Source organism: Ceratotherium simum, chromosome 4 (assembly GCF_057802395.1).
Source record: "Ceratotherium simum simum isolate JZ-2026a chromosome 4, ASM5780239v1, whole genome shotgun sequence".
Taxonomy (NCBI): domain Eukaryota; kingdom Metazoa; phylum Chordata; class Mammalia; order Perissodactyla; family Rhinocerotidae; genus Ceratotherium; species Ceratotherium simum.
The window spans coordinates 46,192,891-46,216,749 of record NC_141903.1 but is presented as its reverse complement, the minus strand read 5'-3'; the positions used below and the strand labels follow the sequence as shown (position 1 = coordinate 46,216,749).

At 35.0% G+C, this 23,859-nt stretch overlaps 1 protein-coding gene across 1 annotated transcript in view; it reads left to right on the top strand.

The window, feature by feature from the left end:
- The window catches only part of SLC12A2 (solute carrier family 12 member 2), a 107,961-nt gene that overhangs the window by 36,998 nt on the left and 47,104 nt on the right, over positions 1-23,859 (top strand). Inside the window, exons 5-10 of the mRNA XM_087429855.1 lie at positions 10,257-10,396; positions 12,648-12,758; positions 14,538-14,646; positions 19,467-19,594; positions 19,692-19,776; positions 22,958-23,109. Of these exons, the coding sequence (XP_087285981.1) occupies positions 10,257-10,396; positions 12,648-12,758; positions 14,538-14,646; positions 19,467-19,594; positions 19,692-19,776; positions 22,958-23,109 (725 nt within the window). The remainder of the gene's footprint in view (positions 1-10,256; positions 10,397-12,647; positions 12,759-14,537; positions 14,647-19,466; positions 19,595-19,691; positions 19,777-22,957; positions 23,110-23,859) is intronic.

Here is a 23,859-nt window from a genome sequence, read left to right as displayed (position 1 = left end):
ATTTTTCACGGAAATAGAAAAAATTATCCTAAAATTCATATGGAACCACAAAAGACTCCAAGTAGTCGAAGCAATCTTGAGAAAGAAGAAAGCTGGAGGCATCACACTTCCTGATTTCAAACTATATTACAAAGCTATATTAATCAAAACAGCATGGTACTGGCACAAAAACAGACACATAGACCAGTGGAATAGAGTCAAGAGCCCAGAAATAAACCCACATGTATATGGTCAACTAATATTTGACAAGGGAGCCAAGAATACTCAGTAGGATAAGGATAGTCTCTTCAGTAAATGGTGTTGGGAAAACTGGATATTGACATGCAAAAGAATGAAATTGGATCCCTGTTTTACACCACTCATCAAAATGTATAAGGACTTAAATATAAGACTTGAAATGGTAAAACTCCTAGAAGAAAACATAGGGAAAAAGCTCCTTGACATAGGTGTTGGCAGTGATTTTTTTGGATATGACAGCAAAATCACAAGAACAAAAGCAAAAATCAACAAATGGGAGTATATTAAAAAAAAAAGCTTCTGCACAGCAAACGAAGCAATAAAATGAAAAGACAGCCTACAGAATGGAAGAAAATATTTGCAAACCATGTATCTGATAAGAGGTTAATATTCAAAATAGGTAAGGAACTCATACAACTCAATAGCAAAAAAACCAATCTGATTTAAAAATGGGCAAAGGACCTGAATAGACATTTTTCTAAAAAAGACAACTAGTTCATGAAAAGATGCTCAATATCACTAATCAGTAGGGAAATGCAGATCAAAACCACAATGAGTTATTATTACTTCATACCTGTTAGAATGGCAATTATTTTTATTTTTATTTTTTTTATGAGGAAGATCAGCCCTGAGCTAACCATCCATGCCAATCCTCCTCCTTTTTTTTCCCCCAAAGCCCCAGTAGATAGTTGTATGTCAGTTGCACATCCTTCTAGTTGCTGTATGTGGGACTCGGCCTCAGCATGGCCGGGGAAGTGGTGCGTCGGTGCATGCCTGGGATCTGAACCCGTGTTGCCAGTATCGGAGCGCGCGCACTTAACCGCTAAGCCATGGGGCCGGCCAAGAATGGCTATTATTAAAAAGACAAGAGATAATAAATGCTGATGAGGATGTGGAGAAAAGGGAACTCTTGTGTACTGTTGGGAATTGGTACAGTCACTGTAGGAAACAGTATGAAGTTCGTCAAAAGATTAAAAATAGAACTACCATATGATCCAGCAATACCACTTCTGGGTATTTATCCAAAGGAAATGAAGGAACTATTATGTAGAGATGTTTGCACCCTCACGTTCATTGCAGCGTTATTCACAACAGCCAAGACGTGGGAATAACCTTAGTGTTCGTTGATGGATGAATGGATAAGGAAAATGTGGTGTGTACACACACACACACACACACAACACACACACGCACATAGGAATATTATTCGGCCATAAGAAAAGGAGATCTTGCCGTTTGCGATAACATGGGTGAACCTTGAGGGCATTATGCTAAGTGAAATAAATCAGAGGACAAAAACCATATGACCTCACTTAGATGTGGAATCTAAAAAAGCCAAACTCATAGAAACAGAGAGTAAAAAAAAGTGGTTCCCAGGGTCTGGGGTGTGGGAGAAATGAGGAGATGTTGGTCAAAGGGTACAAACTTCCAGTTACAAGAGGAATAAGTTCTGGGGATCTAATGTACAGCATGGAGACTATAGTTAACATGTATACTTGAAAGTTGCTAAGAGAGTAGATCTTAAATGTTCTTACCATGACAAGAACAACAACAAAAAAACGGAAATTATGTGAGGTGAAGAGTATGTTAACTAACATTATTTTGGTAAACATTTCATAATATATACACGTATCAAATCATCACATTCTACATCTTAAATGTACACAATGTTATATGTCAATTATATCTCAGTAAACCTGGAAGAAAAATTAACTGACCCTACATGTGTGGGTCAATTTCTAGACTCTATGCTGGTCCATTATCTATAGGTCTGTCCTTAATCTAATACCATACCATCCTGGTACTATAACTTTATAGTAATTTTTGAAATTGGATAGTGTGACTCCTCCGACTTTGTTCTTATTCAAAATTCTTTTGGCTAGTCTAGGTTTTTGCTTTTTCATATAAATTTTGGAGTTGCCTTGTCAATTTCTATGAAATATTCTCCTGGCATTTTGATTGGAATTGTGTTGAATCTAGAGATCAATTTGGGGAGAATTAACATCTTAACTATATTAAGTCTTCCACTTCAAAAACATGGCATATCTCTCTATTTAGTTCTTTTTTTTAAGTTGTCAGTACACAGATCTTATAGGTATTTTTTAGATTTATACTTAAGTATTTCCTTTTTTTTTGGTGCTATTGTAAGGTTACTTTTTAAAATATCAGTTTTTAATTGTTCATTGCTAGTATATGGAAATATGATGGATTTTTATGTATTTACCTTGTAACATGTCTGTATTAGGGTTCTCCAGAGAAACAGAACCAGTAGGTGGGGGGTGTGTGTGTGTCTGTATACATATATGTAAAAATTTATTTGAACCAGTTGACTCATGCAATTACAGAGGCTGGGAAGTCCAAAATCTGCAGGGTGGGCCAGCAGTTTGGAGACTCAGAGAAGAGCTGATGCTGCAGTTCAAGTCTGAAGGCTGTCTGCTACAGCATTCCCTCTTGCTAGGGCGAGGTCTGTCTTTGTTCTGTTCGTGCCTTCAGCTGATTGAAGGAGGCGCACCCACAATACGGAGGGCAATCTGCTTTACTCCAAGTCCACCAATTTAAATGTAAATCTCATCCAAAACACCCTTACAGAAACATCCAGAATAGTGTTTGACCACATATCTGGGTACTGGAGCCCAGCCAAGTTGACACATAAAATTAACCATCACACTGTAACTTTGCTAAACTAACTTTAAAACTGGAGTCCATTGCTCTACAGATTTTGTTTGATTTTACATGTGTTTATTTTTCTATCGCATAATTTGTATTTTAAATTGAACTACCTTCAGGCTACTCTTGGAAGGAAATTCACTTTGGTAGAATATGTATGGTAAAAGTTGATTTTGTTCAGAGTTTCTTACCCATACCTGAGGTACCGAAGATGTCCTGGGCTGCATGTTTGCTGTGATTTTTCAACATGATATCAGACACTAAGATTGCTTGTCCAATTTTTGTCTAAGAATGAGCAGTGGTTACAATAAATGAAGATGAAATAGCCCAAAAGAAATTAACTTGGACTTGAACATGTTTGATAGTGTTTTTAAAAATTCAAATATTTTTCACATTAATATAAAACATTTAATTCACCTTAGTAGATAAATTGAGCCGTGTGTGGGGTTTTGTTTCAGTTTTATTAAGATATAATTGACATACAGCACTGTATAAGTTTAAGGTATATAGCATAGTGACTCGTCTTATGTATATTGTGAAGTGATTACCACAATAAGTTTAGTTAACATCCATCGTCTCCTACAGATACAAAAAAAAGGAGAAAAAATGTTTCTTTCCTTGTGATGAGAACTTTTAAGAGCCATGTGTAGTTTAAGAAATGTCTGTTTTGTGGCATCGTTATTAGCCAAACATCCAGAGTGCCTGGTCAAAAGATAATAAATACTGCTCCTACCTTCCTGCCCGTAGTTTTTTTTGTCTTTGTGTGTATTATTTTGAAGATGCTGTTTAATATGAGTTCAAGTCAGTTGTTCTGAGTGTTCATAATAGCTGGATCTGATAATGCCCGTTTCCACAAATCTTCTCTTGAAGTCTAATATACGTGAGCATTTTTTGCTATCTCATTTTGACTAGGGTACAATTTTTATTTCTTTTTTTAATTAATTAATTAATTAATTTAGCGTGTGTGTGTGTGTAAGATTAGCCCTGAGCTAACATCCATGCCAATTCTCCTCTTTTTGCTGAGGAAGACTGGCCCTGAGCTAATATCCGTGCCCATCTTCCTCCACTTTATATGGGACGCCGCCACAGCACGGCCTGACAAGCGGTGTGTCGGTGCGCGCCTGGGATCTGAACCGGGCCGCCAGCAGCGGAGCGCGGGCACTTAACCGCTATACCGCGGGGCTGGCCCCTAGGGTACAATTTTTAAAATGCTAGTTGTTGGCAATAGGTTTATAGCTTATTAAATTGTATTGAAGTAAAATTCACATGTAGAGAAATGCGCAGATTTTAAGTTTACAATTCTTTGCGTTTTGATAAGCGTATAAACCTGTATAATGTCTAGCTCACTCAAAATACAGAATATTTCCATCACATTGGAAAGTTCCTTTGCAATCAGTCCCTCACCTCTAGCCCAGGCTGGAATTATACAGAAGGTATGCTTTTTGTGTCTCATCTCTTTCAATATTATGTTTTTGGAATTCATTCATGTTCCATATGTTTTTTCATTTTTATTACTGTGTAGTATTCTATTTTCTGACTATACAACTGTAATAACAATAAACTATTTACTGTCTATTTATGGACATTTGAATTATTTTTAGTATGTAGCTATTAAGAATAAGCTGATAGGAACATTCTTTTATAAGTCTTTGTGGTTTTGTATGTTTTTATTCATTTTTGGAAAATACCTAGGAATGGACTTGTTGATTCATGGGGTGGGTATTTGTTTCATTTATAAGAAATTACTGAATGGTTTTCTAAAGTGGCTGTACCATTTTATACTTTCATCAGCAAAGAGACTTTCAGTTTTTCCACACTTGCCAAAACTTGTTATATCTCTCTAATTATAGCTATTCTTGTGGATATTTAATAATGTCTTACCGTTATTGCATTTCCTTGATGATTAATGACGACGAGCATCTTTTCATGTGCGTATGACCACTTGTGATCTTCTTTTGTAAAGTATTCAAATCTTTGGCCAGTTTTTAAATTGGGCTATCTTTTTGTTATTGATTTGTGGGAGTCTTTTTTTCTATATTCTGAATACAAGTCGTATATCTAACATGTATTGTGTGTATTTTTTCACAGTTTGTGACTTGCCTCAACATTTTTTCATTTTCTAAGTCGTATCTTCTGAAGAGCAGAAGTTTGCCATTTTGATGAAGTCCAAATTCTTGTGTTTTCTTTTATGGCTAGTGCTTTTATTTTTCTGTCTTGAAAGCTTTGCTTATCTCAATGTCATGAAGATATTCTCCTGTTTTCATCTAGAATCTTTGTAGTTTTAGTTTTTAGATTGTTTAACTGTGAATAATCTCATATTAATTTTTGCATATTATGTAAGACAGAGATTGTGATTCTCTCTCCTCCCTACGCCGCATCCCCCCATAGAGCTAACCACTCCTTCCAGCACCATTTATTGAAATGACTATCTATTCCTTATTGAATTATTTTTGGTACCGTTGTTGAAAAACAATTGTCTGGAATGTATGCTGTTCCATTGATCTGTTTCTTTCGTCTCTTATGCCAATTATGTCAATACTACACTGTCTTGATGCTTAGCTTTATTTAACTCATAATACTTCCAACTTTGTTCTTTGTCAAAATTGTTTTGGCTCTTCTCAGTCCTTTGCATTTCCATATAAATTTTTAAATTAGCTGTAGCAATTTCTGCCAAAAAAACAAAACAAAACCGAAACCAAAAACCTTGCTGGGGCTTTGGGATTTCAGTCTTAAAAAATCCATTTGGGAAAAATGATCATAATAAAAATATTGAATCTTCCAGTCTATGAACATAGTATATCTCTCCATTTATTTAGATCTTCTTTTGTTTCTCTCTGCAATATTTTGTATTTTTCAGTATAGAGGTCTGGCATATATTTTGTTAAATTTATCCCTAAGTATTTCACGTGTTTCTTGTTGTAAATGGTATGTAAATTTTATTTTCCAATTTTTTTGTTGCCTGTATGTAGAAATACAGTAGACTTTTGTATCTTGGCCTTCTATTGTGTGACCTTGGTAAAGATAAATAGTCATGTCGTCTGTGAATAGAGATGATTTATACTCTTTCTTTCCAATCTTCAGGATTTTCTCTTTTTTTTTCTTTAATCTCTTGAATTAGCTGGGACCTCCAGTACAATGGTGAACAAAAGTGGTAAGAATAAACATCATTGCCTTGTTCCCAGTCTTAGGGAGAATGGGTTCAATATATGTCTATTAAGTAAGATATCAACTGTGGGGTTTTTGAGGTTGTCATTTGTTAGATTGAGACAGTTCTGTTTCTAACTTGCTGAGAATATTTATCACGAAAGGATGTTGAATTTTGTCATGCTTTTTCTAAATCTGTTGAAATGGTTACGTGGTTTTCCTCCCTGATTCTGTTATTATCACAGATTATCTATGATTTTTTGAATCTTAAAACAGCCTGGCATTTGTGGGATAAAAACTCCGCTTGGTCAAAGATATCATGCATTCTGCTGCATTTTACTTGTTAATATTTTGTTAATATTTTGTTAAGGATTTTGCATCTGTGATCATGAGGAGTATTTGTCTGAAATTTTCTTTTTTGTAATAACTTTTGTCAGGTTTTGGTGTCAGGATTATGTTTATCTCATACCAAGGGACGTTGGCCATTATTTCTTCTTCTTCTGTTTTCTGAAGGAATTTGTGTAAAATTGATCTTATTTCTTCCTTACCAGGAAAGCTGTCTGGGCATATAGTTTGTGTGTGTGTGTGTGTGTGTGTGTGTGTGTAGGTTTGTATTATAAATTTAATTTCTTTGATAGCTGTAGGATTTTTTCAATTTCCTATTCTTGTCAGTTCTGGCAAGTTTTGTTTTTCAAGGAATTTGTCCATTTCATCTAAGTTGCATATTCCTTGCAATAAAATTATTTAATATATTGTCTTTTTAACCTTTTAATGGCTATGGCATTTATAGTGCTATGTCCCTGCTTTCATTCCTGATTCAGCTAATTTGGGTTTTCTTTCTTTTTCTTTTTTGTTCATGTCTAGCTCATTGTTTATCAGTTTTATTAATGTTTTTAAAAATGACCTTTGGCCTTATTGATTCTTCTTTATTCTTTTCTGTATCAGTGGTTTTTACTCTTTATTACTTATTTTCTCCTTTAGATTTTATTTACTCTTTTTTCTACTTTCTTAAGGTAGAAGCTTAGATCATTGGTTTTGTCTTGTTTTTTTTTAGTATAAGCATATACAACTATAAATTTCTCTGTAATTCCTGCTTTGAGTATATCCCATTAGTTTTGATATGTTGTATTTTCATTCTTATTCAACTCAAAATACTTTTTAATTTCTCTTGTGGTTTATTCTTTAACCAATGAGTTACTTTAAAGTGTATTGCATAATTTACAAGTATTTAGGAATCTTCCCTACATTTAATTTAAAATTCTTTGTGGTCGGTAATATTCACTGTTTCATTTCAGCTCCTTGAAATTTATTGAGACTTATTCTATGGCCAATAATCTGTTTTTATCTTAGGTTCTTGAATAACCTAGTCAGAGTTTTGGTTACTGATGAGGGATTTAGTGAGAGCAACAGGGACGTATATCCTCAAATCAATATGTTATATAATATATATAGTATTGTTATGCTTAGTGTCTCTGGTATCTGACTCATTTGTGTCCTCTACACTCAAGAGTTAGTATATTTTATGGCAACATTATGAGATCCCATGAGGATCTTTTTTTCCATTTGACTTCTGTGTTTGCTTGAGCAGTAGATTTTTTTTGAAACAAATTAGTTATTTTTTTGTTTTCTGTTGATGCCTTTTAATCGATCATAATTCTTTATCATGCTATTCAGCATTTTCAGTGGTAGCAAAAATCCTAATTTCATCATACACGTTGTACTGGGTAAGCACTTGCGTCAGGGAGACCTGAGTTTAAGCCCAGTTCTTCCCTTACTACTTGTGTGACTTTGGTCGAGTTACTCAACCTCGCTAAGCCTTAATTTTAATTTTCATATGTGTAAAATGGGAATGACAATAGTACTTTTCTAGAATTAAGTAAAATGTGTAATTTAACAAAATAAAAATTTTAGTTTAAGATATACCTACTCTATGCTGATTAGTAAAAATACCAGTCTTCGAGAGTACTAAATCTTTAATAGTATCCATTCTGATATTAAGGGAAAAAAAAAGGAAGAAAGCTGTTCTTAAAACTGGGAGTAAGCGGGAGTGGAAGTGAGAAGAAATAGAGCAGAGGACTTTGCTTTTTCATCAGGAATAAAAACATAGGAAGATAAGCAGATGCCTTTATATTCTTTATTAGCCATGTGTCACTTTTTATTTTCTTGAAAAAAATACAAATCTTTTAAAAAGTAATGAAACTGGGTTTTAGGTTTTAAGTTTTAGGTATCCCAATTTGTAGAAGATTTTAAAATAGTGTTGAAATGGCAGAATTTGCCTACTTTTATTCATCATTCTCAAGGTGAATTTCCCCTTCCCGTTATCTTTCCCCGTGTTAAATGCATCTTCACATATATTTTTCTTTTCTTCTTAGTAATAGAAAGACTTGAAATTTCATAAAATCAAAACTTTAAACCACATAACAAATGAATTCCTTGCTTCTATAGGTCCTTTTGGTGATGTTTCTCATTCTAAACTTTATATTGTCAACTGTTAAAACACATAAGTGGTTGACTAACATCAATCTTTCATTGTGACTTAATCTTCTCATCTATAAAATCAGGGTAGATAATACTTGTCTTAATTCATTGTTGGTATTGGGATTAAATGGAATAATTTATGTCAGTTTTGAAAACGTGTTAAATATAGGCTGTGATAATTATAGTATTCTGGGGATTTTCCTTGTGATTAATTATAATGTGATTTAATGTCTTCAGAACTTACTCTAAGATCTTTATTTGACATAAAAAACTGTCATTATATAAGTCCATTAGGATTTTTAGTGTTGAAAAATATTTCTGGAAAAATTTTAAGTCATTTCGTCTCATAAAAAAACAAGACATACTAAATCTTCAGGAAGCATTTTTTTTCTTCAGAATTTCCAAGATGATAAAAATTATTAATTGGTAAAATGAATAACTAAGGAAGTTTTAGGTGGATGGGTTTAAAGTATAGACTATTTTGAGAGACTTGATAGAATTAACTACAAAACCTATTAGAGGTATTTCCAAAATGAAGTTTATATATTTAGTACTTTCTCAAACTATAGAATTTTTTGTTGCATTTGTTTTCATTATACTGGGAGAACAGTAGAAATATTCAGATGTTAAATGACATTTCATTATATGGTCTTAAGTATGAAATATTTCATCAGTATCTAGAAAAATGTATATAACTTAATGTAACTTAAGTAAAACTAAGTTTTGATTATGACCTAGAGGCCAAGAATAAATCAGAATTTTAGAAGACTCTTAGAGACTTCAGCTAAGCATTAGATTGATTCAAAAATCATAATACTGATTTATTTTTTAAGTTAGAATACATGCTTCATGAAGCTCATTTAATGTCTTTGTTTACTCTGCTATTTAGGCAGGATTTATTATAATACAAACTATATCTCTTTAGGATGCCATTATATGCTGTTCTTTAAGTTTCTTGTGATACTTTTTTTTTTTGCCTTAGTATTCACCTTACTAGCAAATTACCATACTAATTTAAGTAACTGAAATCATGTCAACTGTGATTTTAAAAGTTACATTAAGATTAAAATTATTACTTAGAAAATCATTGAGGGGCCGGCCCGTGGCTTAGCGGTTAAGTGTGTGCCCTCCGCTACTGGCCACCCGGGTTCGGATCCCGGTGCGCACCGACATACTGCTTCTCCGGCCATGCTGAGGCCGCGTCCCACATACAGCAACTAGAACGATGTGCAACTATGACATACAACTATCTGCTGGGGCTTTGGGGAAAAAAAGGAGGAGGATTGGCAACAGATGTTGGCTCAGAGCCGGTTTTCCTCAGCAAAAAAAAGAGGAGGATTAGCACGGATGTTAGCTCAGGGCTGATCTTCCTCACAAAAAAAAAAGAAAGAAAATCATTGGGAAATGATCTTGATATCTATGAATATGAGGAGGAGGCTGTTGCCCATTTTAATCTAAGCTTTAGAAGAGAAAGTGGGGATGTAAATAGCAGAATTATTTTATATTTCATATGGGGAGAATTCTCTGAATGTTGAGAACTGTTAATGAATGAAGTGGGTTGTAAAGAATTCTTTCTGAGTGTTTCTTCCTAAAAATATGCTCACCCACTTGCCTATTAATTTAACTGCTGTGCTCACTGGAGGCATGTGCTTTGTGAGCTCTTTTGTGTAATTAAAAGGATTGTTGGACATTTAAAACCCTAACTTAGTGCTTTTGTTATCTTCCTTTAGGAGGAGCATATTATTTAATATCTAGAAGCCTAGGGCCAGAATTTGGTGGTGCAATTGGCCTGATCTTCGCTTTTGCCAATGCTGTCGCAGTTGCTATGTACGTGGTTGGATTTGCAGAAACCGTGGTGGAGTTACTTAAGGTAATTAACCTTTCTTCTAGTCATTTGTTTCCCGAATCTTTATTGAGGGCTTATGTGTCACTCACTGTGTAAGATGCTAAGAAAGCGGTGATTAACACGAAATTCGTCTTTCAAGAAGTTTAGTGTGGGAGATAGACAAAGAAAAAAATTATAATAATGTGTCAGAAGTGGGTAATTGTAGGAGGCTTTGGCAACATGTAGGGGGATCACTTAATTTACCATCCAGGAATGGGGTAGCAGAGGAGTGTCAAGAAAGAGTTTTCCAGGGAAAGGATCTAGACGTTAGCAGGCAGATGGGAGAGGTAGGGTGTGCTATGAGAGAAGCAGGGAAGAAAAAGAAACAAAGACCTGGAAGACATAGAGTATGGTGTGTTAAAAAAACTGGAAATATTTCAGTATGGCTGGAGCACCAAGTGGCAAGAGATTTATGAATAGAGAGAGAAAAAAGGATCAAATCAAGAAGGGCCTTTTTTTAAATTTTATTTATTTATTTTTTTCCCCCAAAGCCCCAGTAGATAGTTGTATGTCATAGCTGCACATCCTTCTAGTTGCTGTATGTGGGACGCAGCCTCAGCATGGCCAGAGAGGCGGTGCGTCCGTGCGCGCCTGGGATCCGAACCCCAGGCCGCCAGCAGCGGAGCGCGTGCACTTAACTGCTAAGCCACGGGGCCGGCCCTAGAAGGGTCTTGTTTGCTGTTAAATTTGGATCTTATCTTGATTGAAGTTAGGGGCCATGATCAGATTTGGGGCCTAAAGAGATATCTGATGACAGTTTAGAGAATGGGATCTGAGAGATCACAACTGGAGACGGAGACCATTTAAAAGATTTTTGTAGCTATCCTGGGAGAGAAGATGGTGGCTTATATTAAAACAGTGACCCATGGGGCTGGAGAAATGTATGTGAATTTGAGAGATTTTTTTAAAAGTTGAATAAGTGGACTTGATGATTAATGGAATGTGGAAATTTAGAGAAAGAAAAAGAATTTAGATGGAAGGTAAATGCTATTTACTGTGAGATAGAAAACACAGGACAGTTTAGTTTTGGATGTCTGATTTGAGGAACCAGAGATATATCTAAGTAGAGCTGGCCAGAAGAAGGTGGTTGATGATACTGCTCTAGAGTTCAAAAGAGAACTTTTTTGAAACAAGTCAGTATGTATGTAGTGAAAGCAGTAGAAGTGAAATATGATTCAGTATTATTAAATGAGAGGAATCTCGAGTGACACCTGTAGTTGTTCGTGTCAGGTTGTAACTGTTCTTCTACAGTGGTATGTGGTCCATTAAGAAGTGTAAAATCTGAAAAGGACTGGCACTTACATTGACATTGACCTTACCTGTGTAGGCCAAAGGGATGGGGAAAAGGAAGTAAGCCAGCAGTATAATCATTAAGAGCTCATATTCTTTCATTGTTTCATGTAGTATATGTTTTTAATGTTATTGATATTAAGCCACAAATAATTTTGCTCAGAATGGAACAGTGTGTGTTTTTGGACAACTGCATGAAAGTGTCTTCATCTCTCTTCCTTATGGAACATAAAAGACCATTAAAAGCATGAGTCATTAATCACAATGAATATAAAATGTATTTCTGCTTTGTAACTTTAAAAAATCCTAACTATTAGTATGACTTAGTCATATTATGATTTTTTTATTTGCTTGTTAGAAATTCTCTTTTTGACTTATTAAGTCTGCATTAAATATAGTATTAATAATTTTATCATATTTTTGATGTCATGAGATGCTTGAATGACACCTCAATAGTAAATAGTAATTTATTCCTTTTCGTTAGGTTTCCCTATTCATTCACTTAAAAGGCATTTATTCAACTTCTACATGTAAGGCACTGTGATGTCTCTAAAATATTTCAAAAAGAATTAAAGAGTTTATCTAGGGGCTGGCCCTGTGGCTTAGCGGTTAAGTGCACGCGCTCTGCTACTGGTGGCCTGGGTTCGGATCCCGGGCGCGCACCGACGCACTGCTTGTCCGGCTGTGCTGAGGCGGTGTCCCATGTACAGCAACAAGCAGGATGTGCAGCTATGACGTACGACTATCTACTGGGGCTTTGGGGAGAAAAAAAAAGGAGGAGGATTGGCAATAGATGTTAGCTCAGGGCTGGTCTTCCTCAGCAAAAAGAGGAGGATTGGTGTGGATGTTAGCTCAGGGCTTATGTTCCTCACACACACACACACAAAAAAAAGTTTATCTAAAATAACTAATATTGCTCATTATATTTATAATTCTCTTTTTCTAGGAACATTCGATACTTATGATAGATGAAATCAATGATATCCGAATTATTGGAGCCATTACAGTTGTAATCCTTTTAGGTATCTCAGTAGCTGGAATGGAGTGGGAAGCAAAAGTAAGTAATGATATCTATCATTGGAACATCTGTAATTATTTAATATAACAAACTCTTAGAGCTTATGTTTTGGGAATGCTCTAAAATGTTGTAATACTTTTTGATTTTAAGGTTCTTAAGTGACCATTTTCAGAGAAGTGTATGTATAAGGTTATTTTCTGTTCCAGGAGGGGAGAGTGTTTGGAGATAAGTCAGTCTAGGAGCCACTTAAACACAGTTCTTTATAAATTTTTAACTTCCCACCTCTCCTTCCATCCCCTAATCTTGATTTGCATGATGTAGAAATGTTTAGGTCAATATATTAGGTAGCCCAAATTAAACTATTGTTTTTGTAATTTATTTAAAAGTTCAGTTTTAAAATAAGCACGATTGGGGCCAGCCCCATGGCTTAGCGGTTAAGTGCGCCCGCTCCGCTACTGGTGCCTGGGTTGGGAACCTCGGGCGTGCACCAACGCACTGCTTGTCCGGCTATGCTGAGGCGGCGTCCCACATACAGCAACTAGAAGGATGTGCAACTATGACATACAACTATCTACTGGGGCTTTGGGGAGAAAAAGGGAAAAAAAACGGAGGAGGATTGGCAATAGATGTTAGCTCAGGGCCGGTCTTCCTCAGCTAAAAGAGGAGGGTTGGCATGGATGTTAGCTCAGGGCTGATCTTCCTCAGAAAAAAAAAAAAAAAGCACAATGGCAATAAGCTTCAAGTTAGTGCCCATATGAAGTTAGAGAATCTTGCTCCTTGCTATTAAAATCTCAGACATCATGGCTGCCAAAGCCGGTACCAATGTTTCTGGGGAAAATTGCTGAAGTCACATGTTAACATGTAGGCAGAGTACCCAAAAATGTTTCTGTATCTTTGAGAGTATACGCCACGGCACAGCTCTAGTGTCCTGAGTAATTGATATCCACAAAGATGCTGCTGAAGAACTCAAAGTCTCTTCCAAGTGTCTTCATATTTACTTTTATAAGATGGTATAAAATCACATATTTGTGCTATATATGAACGATGATAATATATACCAGGCTAAAATTAGGTAAGTCTGAAAGAATAATTTTTCCCAAGGTTGTTATTTAAGTCATTAGTATAAAATTAAATCATTTACTTATACGTTTAACAAATTGACTTTACTGAAAAGAATCAAGTTTCATATTACCTGGGACATGATTAGCATATAAGTAGTTTTTATTCCCATAGATGACACAGTTTTTCATGAATATCTGCTCAGTTTTATTGGGAGGTTAAGAGTGGAGGAAGAGAAATGGTAGTTCTCGTGGATTGTTCCTTTCTTCCAGTCCCATTACTGTTTGAATTCCCATCCTGAGTATTGTCTTCTTTCTGTACTTTTTCTTCCTTTTTATTGTGTTTGGACTTGGTATAGAACTTGTTTGTAATAAGTATGTTCTCCATGTCAAGGTTGTAGTGGTACAGTGCGGGGGAAAAGATGATACAGGAAAGAATGATACAGGGTTTAGAATTTGTAGTTCTTTATGATTTGTGGGAGGGCATGCACATCTTTAATTCATTTCAGAAATATATGGCATGATCCTACTTTTGCCATACATTTTTCTCCAGTGTATTGAACATTCTAGGATAGTTCTTGAAAGATTTTTTGTTCATTTAACAAAAATGTATTGAGCACCCATTTTGTGCATGGCACTGTTTGAGGCACTAGGGAAATAAGACAGAAATCCTTTTCCTCGTGAAAGTTATGTTCTCGTGGAACTGAGTTAATGTATAGACACGCTATTTGATTTTGATTTTTAATGTTTAAAATTCCAGGCTCAGATTGTTCTTTTGGTGATTCTACTACTCGCTATTGCTGACTTCGTCATAGGAACATTTATCCCATTGGAGAGCAAGAAGCCCAAAGGGTTCTTCGGTTATAAATGTAAGTGAAAAAGATAGAATATTTTTCTAAAGGTGCATTCTATAGAATTCTAGTATTAAATAAATTTAGTACATTTTAGATATTTTGTAACATAATTGAGTTTGGTGTAGTGACTAACACTAATTGACAATTCAATTTAGTTTTGTTCGCTTTATGTATGCTGTATAATTGGAGTAAAAAAATCACTTGTATTTGTCTTTCATTTTTTCATTATTAGCAACAAAAGTTGAGTGTAGAAAAATCAGTGCTACTATGGAAAAGTGCTTTTGTTCTCTACTAATTTTGGAAATTTGTAACTGAAATTGTAACTTTTGTTTTAGCCTGGCTTTTTGGTTCTTTTAGTTGTATTTAAACACAACAGTCTGTAAGTCCCTAAGACTGACAGCAACTAGAAATATTAGTTTTTTGGTGTAATTGCAACTTAAGTTTTTCCACAGTTTACATTATTAATTGTGTGAGAATTTTTCACAGTTTTTATCTTCGGTAACCTTTTTCATTCTGCATCTAATTTTCACTACAGGTGAAATTTATTTGTTATTTATTACTTCCTAAAGTGTCTATCTGTATCTCTTCCCTCCCCACTTAACTGAGCAGCGCCTCTGAACCTTTGCAGAGGCAAAGTAATATGAAAGCAGGAAAGAAGAGACACTTAGCTGTTAGGGTAATAGGTTTGTCTGTCTTCAGTTGACAAAAACTCCTTGTTTTGAAGCCCTGGAAGAAAAGGTCTAGCTTCAGTTCCCCTGAGTTGTTTAGCCCAGAGCTATTCATAGAGATCTGAAAAATTGCAGAATGTAAATCAGTGCACTTCTTCCTTCAGAAAGTTTTACTAGAAAAAAAACAAGCTAAACTAAATTGTGGAGCCTGGAGACATAGTTGGTTTACATTCTGGTGTAAGCTCCTTAATCTTGTTTCTGATGGGTAACAACACACAGTCCTTTGGATCATATGTGAGTAGCACCGGTTTGACCTGTGTCCAACACTGACTTAGTTGGCTGGGCAGCTTTCTGGTATGAATTGTTTCAAGGTTCTTTCTTACCTTAAGCAAGGAAACCCAACTATTAGTTGTGCCTGCTGGCCCTGGGTTGATAGTGTGATGTCAGTTCTGATTACTAGTGTTTATGGCTACTTCTAAATTGGGCTCTAAATTCCTGATTTCCTGGGTGGGGGAAGATGTGTCTACTAGGCATGCCAGAAGTGAAAGTTAGTAGCATCATCTAGGTAAATAATTTTTTGTATTTTGTGCTCTCATAAGTTATATTTGTGACATTTCTTCTAATTTTGAATGGTTTTTTCACTTTAATTTCTTTTACATTACACATTTTTTTAAACATTTGTTTTTTTTGCCACTTTTATTCCTAAAAGAAGTGTTAAAATTATAGTGGATGATTACGTCTAAAAATATTCCTAATAATTATATATTTTCTGTTCGCGATTTTAATTAATTTAAAAATAACTGCAAGGGGCCGGCCCTGTGGCTTAGTGGTTAAGTGCACGCGCTCCGCTGCTGGCGGCCCAGGTTCGGATCCGAGCACGCACCAATGCACTGCTTCTCTGGCCATGCTGAGGCCGCGTCCCATGTACAGTAACTAGAAGGATGTGCATCTATGACATACAACTACCTACTGGGGCTTTGGGGGGAGGGGGGGAAGAACATAGTATTGGGAGGGAGGAGGGCGAAAGGGATAATTCGGCACAGGTGTGTGGTGATGGGTTGTAATTAGTATTTTGGTGGTGAACATGATGTAATCTATGCAGAAATAGAAGTATAATGATGTACACGTGAAATTTATACAATGTTATAAACCAATGTTACTTGCAGTTATTTTTATATTTTTTTAATTTTATTTTTTAAATTTTTTGTTTATTGCAGTATCTGCTAGGCCAAATTTTTCATTTCCTTTTTTTCAGGTCCTTGACAATTTGTAAAAGTATTACATAGGTATCTAGTATAGTAATAATTTATATTGTATTATATTGAGATTAGCACATCTGGGCTAAACTCAATCTGGGATAAAGAAACCTAAATATACTTTGAATACGACTTTTCTTTTTTGATGGTTGATACTGCTTGGCTCTCCTCCCATTCGTTGTACTAAGGTACTGTCAGCAGTAAACAGGTTATGTTGATAAACTTGTCAGTTCAACTGACTACCTAATAGGGGTATTCATTTTCTCCTCTTCTTTTTCCTTTCTGGTATGAGAAATATCTCTCTTTCGCCAAAGACCAGTGCCTCTTCTGTGTTGGATCCCATACTTTATCAAAGGCATTTATCCACGGTAATCTACTTTCTACCTTGCATCAAAACTCTCACCTCTATATAAGCTTATAAACTTGCTCTAGTAATTCCCATCCTTGAAAATGCTGTCTCTTGTCTTTATTCTCCTCCAGTTACCGCCTCACTTTCCAGTTCCCTTTCATAAACAAATTTCTCCAGTCCTTACCTCCCACTTACTCCTTGTTATTTCAAAATAATTTCAAACTTGCAGAGAACTTGAAAAATTAATACAATATATTCTTTATACCCTTCACCTGGATTCACCAATAATGAACACTTTTATATTCTTTTTTTTGCCACATTTGTGTTATCACTCCATATATATCTAATTATTATTACAATGATTGCTAAAGTTTTTGAGAGAAGTTGCAGAAATCACAACGACTTAACTCTAAATACTTAAGCATTATCTACTAAGGAAAAGGACAATGCAGGAAGTTTAACTTTGGCACAATGCTAATATATAACATATGGTTCATATAAAATTTTTTTCAATTGTTCCTATAAAGATCTTTATAGCAACTTTTTTTTTTCATTCCAGGATCCAATCCATGATCATGTATTACATTCAGTTGTCATATCTTTTCAATCTTCTTTTTTTTAAAATGGTTCTTTACATAATCTTCAGTGTTCTTTAATCTGAAACAGATCCTTAACCTTTTTTTTTTCCTTGTCTTTGATGACATTGACATTCTTCAAGAGTACAGGCTATTTGTTTTTTTAGAAAGTCCCTCCTCTTGGATTTGTCTGATTTATTTCCATAGATTGAAGTTACTCATTTTTGCCAGGGACACTACATGAACAATGTGTCCTCCTCCGTGCATCACATCAGCAGACTCACATGACATCAGTTTTTCCCATCACTGATGGTTTTAACTTGGATGACTTGGTCAAAGTGGTACCTGAGAGGTTCTCCATTGTGAGGTTGTCATTTTCTTCTCTGTAATTAATGAGTAATCTATGGAGGGATAGTTTGAGATGGTGCATAGCCTATTCCCCATCATACTTTCACCGAATGGTTTTCTTTCATTCATTCTTAACCCGTCTCATCTGGCTTCTGTCTTTCAAGGTCACAGTCACATGATGCTTGATCCAGTGTGCATATTTTAGTCCTTTGCCTCTCAGCAACATTATATTTAGTTGTCCCATTCTCCTTAAAATGCTTTTCTTGTTTTGTTTGATGTCAGACACCATGTTCTACCTAACTCACTGGTCACTATGTCTATTACTCCTGATATCCCTTCTCTTCTTCATATCCTCTGAATGTCACAGTTGCACAGAGTATGGGCCTGGGCCTTCTAACTATATTCTTGCCTTCAGTCCGTTGTCCACATAGCATCCACATAAGCATTAATCACCTCGTGTCATTTGCATGTTTCTAAGCCTACCTTGCCTTTCTGTTACTTAGGATAAAATCTAAACTCCTGTAAAATTTTGCGTAATCTCACCCCTGCTGATCTCTGCAATCTCATTTCATTTTCTCCCTTACTATGAGAGCTTTACATTCTTTCAGTTCCTCAAAAGAGCTAAACCTTTTTCCTACCTCAGGGCCTTTACACATGTTGTTTCTTATTCCTGGTGTACTCTTTTCCCTGATCTTCACAGGGCTGATTTTTGCTCAGTCAAGTCTCAGCTTAAGTATTATCTCCTTAGTTATATCTCTTTAGCCTTCTGTAACCACATCAGATTAGATTCTTTCTATTTCATTCTTTATCACATACTCTGTTTCCATCAGTACATTTACTGCTATTTGTAATCACCTATTTATTTACTTAATTTTTAGCTCCCCATTGAGACTCTTAAGTTCCATGAAGGTAGGAACCATGTCTATGTTGTTGCTATTGTATCTCTAAGGACCTTGAGACCCTAGATGGCTCCAGTATAGGACCTGGCACATAGTAGATACTCAAATATCGAATGGATAGATGGATGGATAAATGACAGTTAATTGGTTGTTTCAGTGTCAGAGCCTATCAGAATAGATGGAAACAGTAGGACTAGCTGAAGCTTTTATTATTATTGAAATGGAAAGGACCTTTACCCAGTTTGCTTTAGCTACAGTTATCTGGAACCCTGATGAATGGCCTCAAAAATCAAACAGGTCACCACTAGGAAATAGAGAAAGCTGTACAGATGTACAGTTGGACGCAAGGAAAAAAAAATCATTCCAGATTAGTATGATGTTCCTTTTGTTTTCCTACCTCCTTTCTTGTTTCTTTGACCTGAGATTGAGGGGTTTATCCATACTTTGATTTACATTTGGACTAGTGATAACAATCAAGTTAGAGGTGCTTGAAACATAATTAGTAAGGTATACAAAATAGTTATAGCATAACCCAGGTCAAATCATCATTTTGGTTGGAAAGTGTTCCCTCATATAGGAAAAGAGGAACACCAGTACTTGAAATAGGAAATAGTCAAGAATTTACCAGTTACTTCAACTGAAGAAAAGTCAGGAACCATACATACCACTTACTCTTGACCTAAATTATTATGGTCTAATTTTCTATCCATTAATTGTTAAAAATATTTTGTGCCCTACAGCTGAAATATTTAATGAGAACTTTGGACCAGATTTTCGAGAGGAAGAGACTTTCTTTTCTGTATTTGCCATCTTTTTTCCTGCTGCAACTGGTATTCTGGCTGGAGCAAATATCTCAGGTGATCTTGCAGTAAGTATTATAAAGTACTGTATCAGTTATATATAAAAAATGGTACACATATATTTATTTTTAAAAATAGGCTTAAAAAATTCTTCTTGTCTTCTAGGATCCTCAGTCAGCTATACCCAAAGGAACACTCTTAGCCATTTTAATTACTACGATGGTTTACATAGGAATTGCAGTATCTGTAGGTAAATGCGTTACATTTCTTTATGTGTTTCAGAACTTTCATAATGTATATACTATAAATATTTTCATGACATTATATTTCTAACTTATAAATTCAGAAATATTTCAAGAAAAAGATACAGAGTTGCATATTTTAATTCAAAAACAGGTTTAAGTGTAAACTAGTATTGATTTTATAGACGTTATCTAAGCCACCAAATGCTCTATTGTTTCTTCTCCAGGATTTTTATTAATTACAATAAAGTATGTGAAATCTTATCTGCAAACTCTTAAATTTTACTGAGATATGTTTATAGAAAACATAATTCATATGTAGTAGTAAATGCATTTTATTCTCTATAAATTTTTGAATATTTTCATTTATGGTGGTTATTTTATATTTTCATGTAATCTTATTGTATGAAGATTATTTCAAGGCCATTAAGCAATGCTTGGCATTTTTTTTTCATAAAAACTGATTTCAATAAATAGGCCATACTACATTGAATTAAAAGTCTTACTAAATTGAATGAAAATGGTTTTAAACCATTTTATTACATTCATGGAATCATAGCATTTTAGAACCTGAACGGACTTAAGTGGTCAACCAGTCTCTAAATCCCTGTTTTATAGGTGAGGGAATCAAAGCTTAGAGATTTCACTACCAAAGATGGGGTGCTTTGGTAGTGCTTGCTACCACTTGCTTGCTTTAGAGAATTGTTTTCATGGCAGAGAGGTGTTTTTTTAAAAAAATAAAGTCTTTAAAGGCTGTTTATAATAGTAGATTGTGTAACTGAAACATTCTAATCCAGAAAAAAATTTAATAACTATTAATTTACATATAATTATCTCAAGTTTATTACACTTTCATGAACCTATATACTTTGCCCAGAAAACGTATAGTCTTAAATGTAAGCATTGTTTTTAATGTCTAAACTCTAAAAGTCAGGTTTTACAGTTAAATGTCTTAGGCATATTACAAGAGTAAATCGTAGTTTAATACCAGTCTAAAGAATCACAAACTCCAAATTCATAGACTACAGAATATAAGGTTTTCACAGTATTTCAGTAAGAAAACTTCGTTTTTGCCATATATTCAGTGATTTTCTGGAAAGTAATGACAGAACGGTTTTTACAAATTCTGCTGCTAATTTGCTTAAATGTAATTTTGAAATTTTACTACACAAGAGTTAGAAATGCTAATAATTAGTATTATCAAGGTGGGCTAAATTAACATTTGAAAAAGGATTTAGATTTCATTTATCCTTATAATCCATACAGAAATCCCTGAAATTCATTTTGAAAAAAACAATGAATTGTGTATATAAGCTAAGCAAAATATTTTTGTGTTCCCCTAAAAGTTCCTAGCATGCTTGTATACCTTATACCTAAGCTAACTAAAGAAAATTTAGTTTTAATTTAAAGAATGATGTTACTGATTATGTTTCAAATTGGAAAATAATTTGTTACTGAAGATAAACATTTTCTGTTTTTTTCTGACCCTCTAACACTGCTGGCCCTCATACTCATTTCCTTCTGTCTACAGTAGCCCTTAGAGCAATAGGAGTAGCCTTTTCTCCTTGATATTCAGTGGCTGGGCCAATAAAGATCACCTCTATACCAGTGGTTGTGTCACTAGTTAAAAGCAATGGAGGGCCGGCCCCGCGACTTAGCGCTTAAGTGCGCGCGGGCTCCACTGCTTGCAGCCCGGGTTTGGATCCGGGTGCGGACCTGTGCACTGCTCCTCCAGCCGTGCTGAGGCCGCGTCCCACATACAGCAACTAGGAGGAAGTGCGCTATGATGTACAACTATCGACTGGGGCTTTGGGGAAATAATAAATAAAATTATGAAAACAATAGAGGGCCAGCCCTGTGGCTTAGCGGTTAAGTGCGCGCGCTCTGCTACTGGCAGCCCGGGTTCGGATCCCGGGCGCGCACCCGATGCACCGCTTGTCCGGCCATGCTGAGGCCACGTCCCACATACAGCAACTAGAAGGCTGTGCAGCTGTGATGTACAACTATCTACTGGGGCTTTGGGGGAAAAATAAATAAATAAAATTATAAAAGCAATGGAACCGTTTTTTCCCCAAACAATTCTGATGTAGAGCATCAGAATATGAAACACATAAAAGCATGGCTGCTCTATGGCAAGACGGGGCTCTGATTCCCCCTCACCTCCCAGTGGTTTCAGAAGTACCTTCAAGGAAACATGGTTTTGCAAATACTGCTCTGAAAGTTAGGTAAAGAAATTTAAGAATGAAGAACTTTATGTACTCTCTTTAGTCATTAAAATATTTTCCCTTTCAAATGTAATTTCCTGTTTATTGTTCAGTTTTTGCTGTAATGCCTATAATTTTTACCTCATTTATGGTGAGACAGTAGTAGTGTTAAAGTGCTTCAAAAGTAAAAATATGTGAAGTGTAAGGAACGGTAATTACTGTTAGTTGTACATTATATATTATTGCAGATAATGAAATGCTTTTTTCAAGAAAACTTTTTAAATGTTTTATTATGAAAGTTTTCAATTTTGCACAAAAATAGAGAACATTTTCTAATAAGCTCAGTATAACCATCACCCAGCTTCAAAAACATTATCAAGAATTATCAGTACATGGTTAATCTTGTTTCATTTATACCCATTCACTATGCCCAATGTGTTATTTTTAAGGAAATCTCGGTACCATATATTTTCTTATCAGGGTAGACTTAATTTGAGACAGAGTTTTAAATAATATTGTGATTCATTAATATTAAAGTTGTTTTCCTTCACAGAAGATTGATGTTACCTCAAGTCTGATCTTTGGCACATTTCAAATATAAAATATTTGGAGTATAGGAAAACATTTATGCTGTTTGGAACTCGTTCAACACAATGTTCTTATATTTGCTAAGGACGTCTTAACCAAATAGGCCAGGAAATGGTTTTGTTAACATACCATTTCCACGACTATATTTACAAGGTTCTTAAGTGTATGTGTGAACATTACTCTTTATAAGTTTCAATTTCCCTACTTAAATATTGGGGACATGATGATTTCCAAATTCTGTTCCAAGTAAAACTATCTTAACTGTAAATGCAGTGTATGCTGTTATAAGCAAGTATATATGCAGTCAGTATCATAATTTCTTTGTGGGTATATGTAATTTTGAAATGAATATAAACATTAGCTATATTATTTGTTCTCATTGCCCCTTGTGCTTCAGGTTCTTGTGTTGTTCGGGATGCCACTGGGAACATTAATGACACTATTGTAACAGAACTAACAAACTGTACTTCTGCAGCCTGTAAATTAAACTTTGACTTTTCATCTTGTGAAAGCAATCCTTGTTCCTACGGCCTAATGAACAACTTCCAGGTAAGCATCAAATTTATATTATACAGACATTCTGTATATATCTAGAGATCAAACTACTATTAAATCTGACCGTTCAGAGTACAGCAGTAAATTAGAAGGGAGGACTGTTGTTACTTTATACCCAGATATCTGTTAAAAAAGACTATAGATAACTAATTGGGCAAACAGAAAAATATATGGAAGGGTAAAATCTGAAGCTGTTCAAGAGCAAAGGGGCCCTCAAGGGTAGCACTTTTATAATCGAGTATGATATAGATTACATATATATAGTATACTGTTGCAGAAAGCAAGGAAGCATTGGAAGCATCTCACACATGGTCACATTTGATGGGTCTATTTCTGGATTCTCTATTCTGTTCCATTGATGTTTGTGTCTGTACCTCCACCTCCATCTTGATTACTGTAAATACAAGTCTTGACATCGGGTAGATTGATTTCTCCCACTTTATCCTTTTTCAAAATTGTTTTAGCTATTTTAGTTCCTTTGCCTTTCCATAAAACGTTAGAATAATCTTTTGTTTTATCTACAAAAAGTCTTGCTGGGATTTTGATAGGAACTGTGTTAAACTTGTATATCAATTTGGGGAGAATTGACATGTTTACTATGTTGAATGTTCCAATCCGTGAACACAGTATGTGTCTCCAGTTATTTAGATCTTCTTTTCTTTCTTTCATCAGCATTATGTAGTTTTCAGAATACAAGTCCTGCACATATTTTGTTAGATTTACAGCTAAGTATTTCATTTTTAT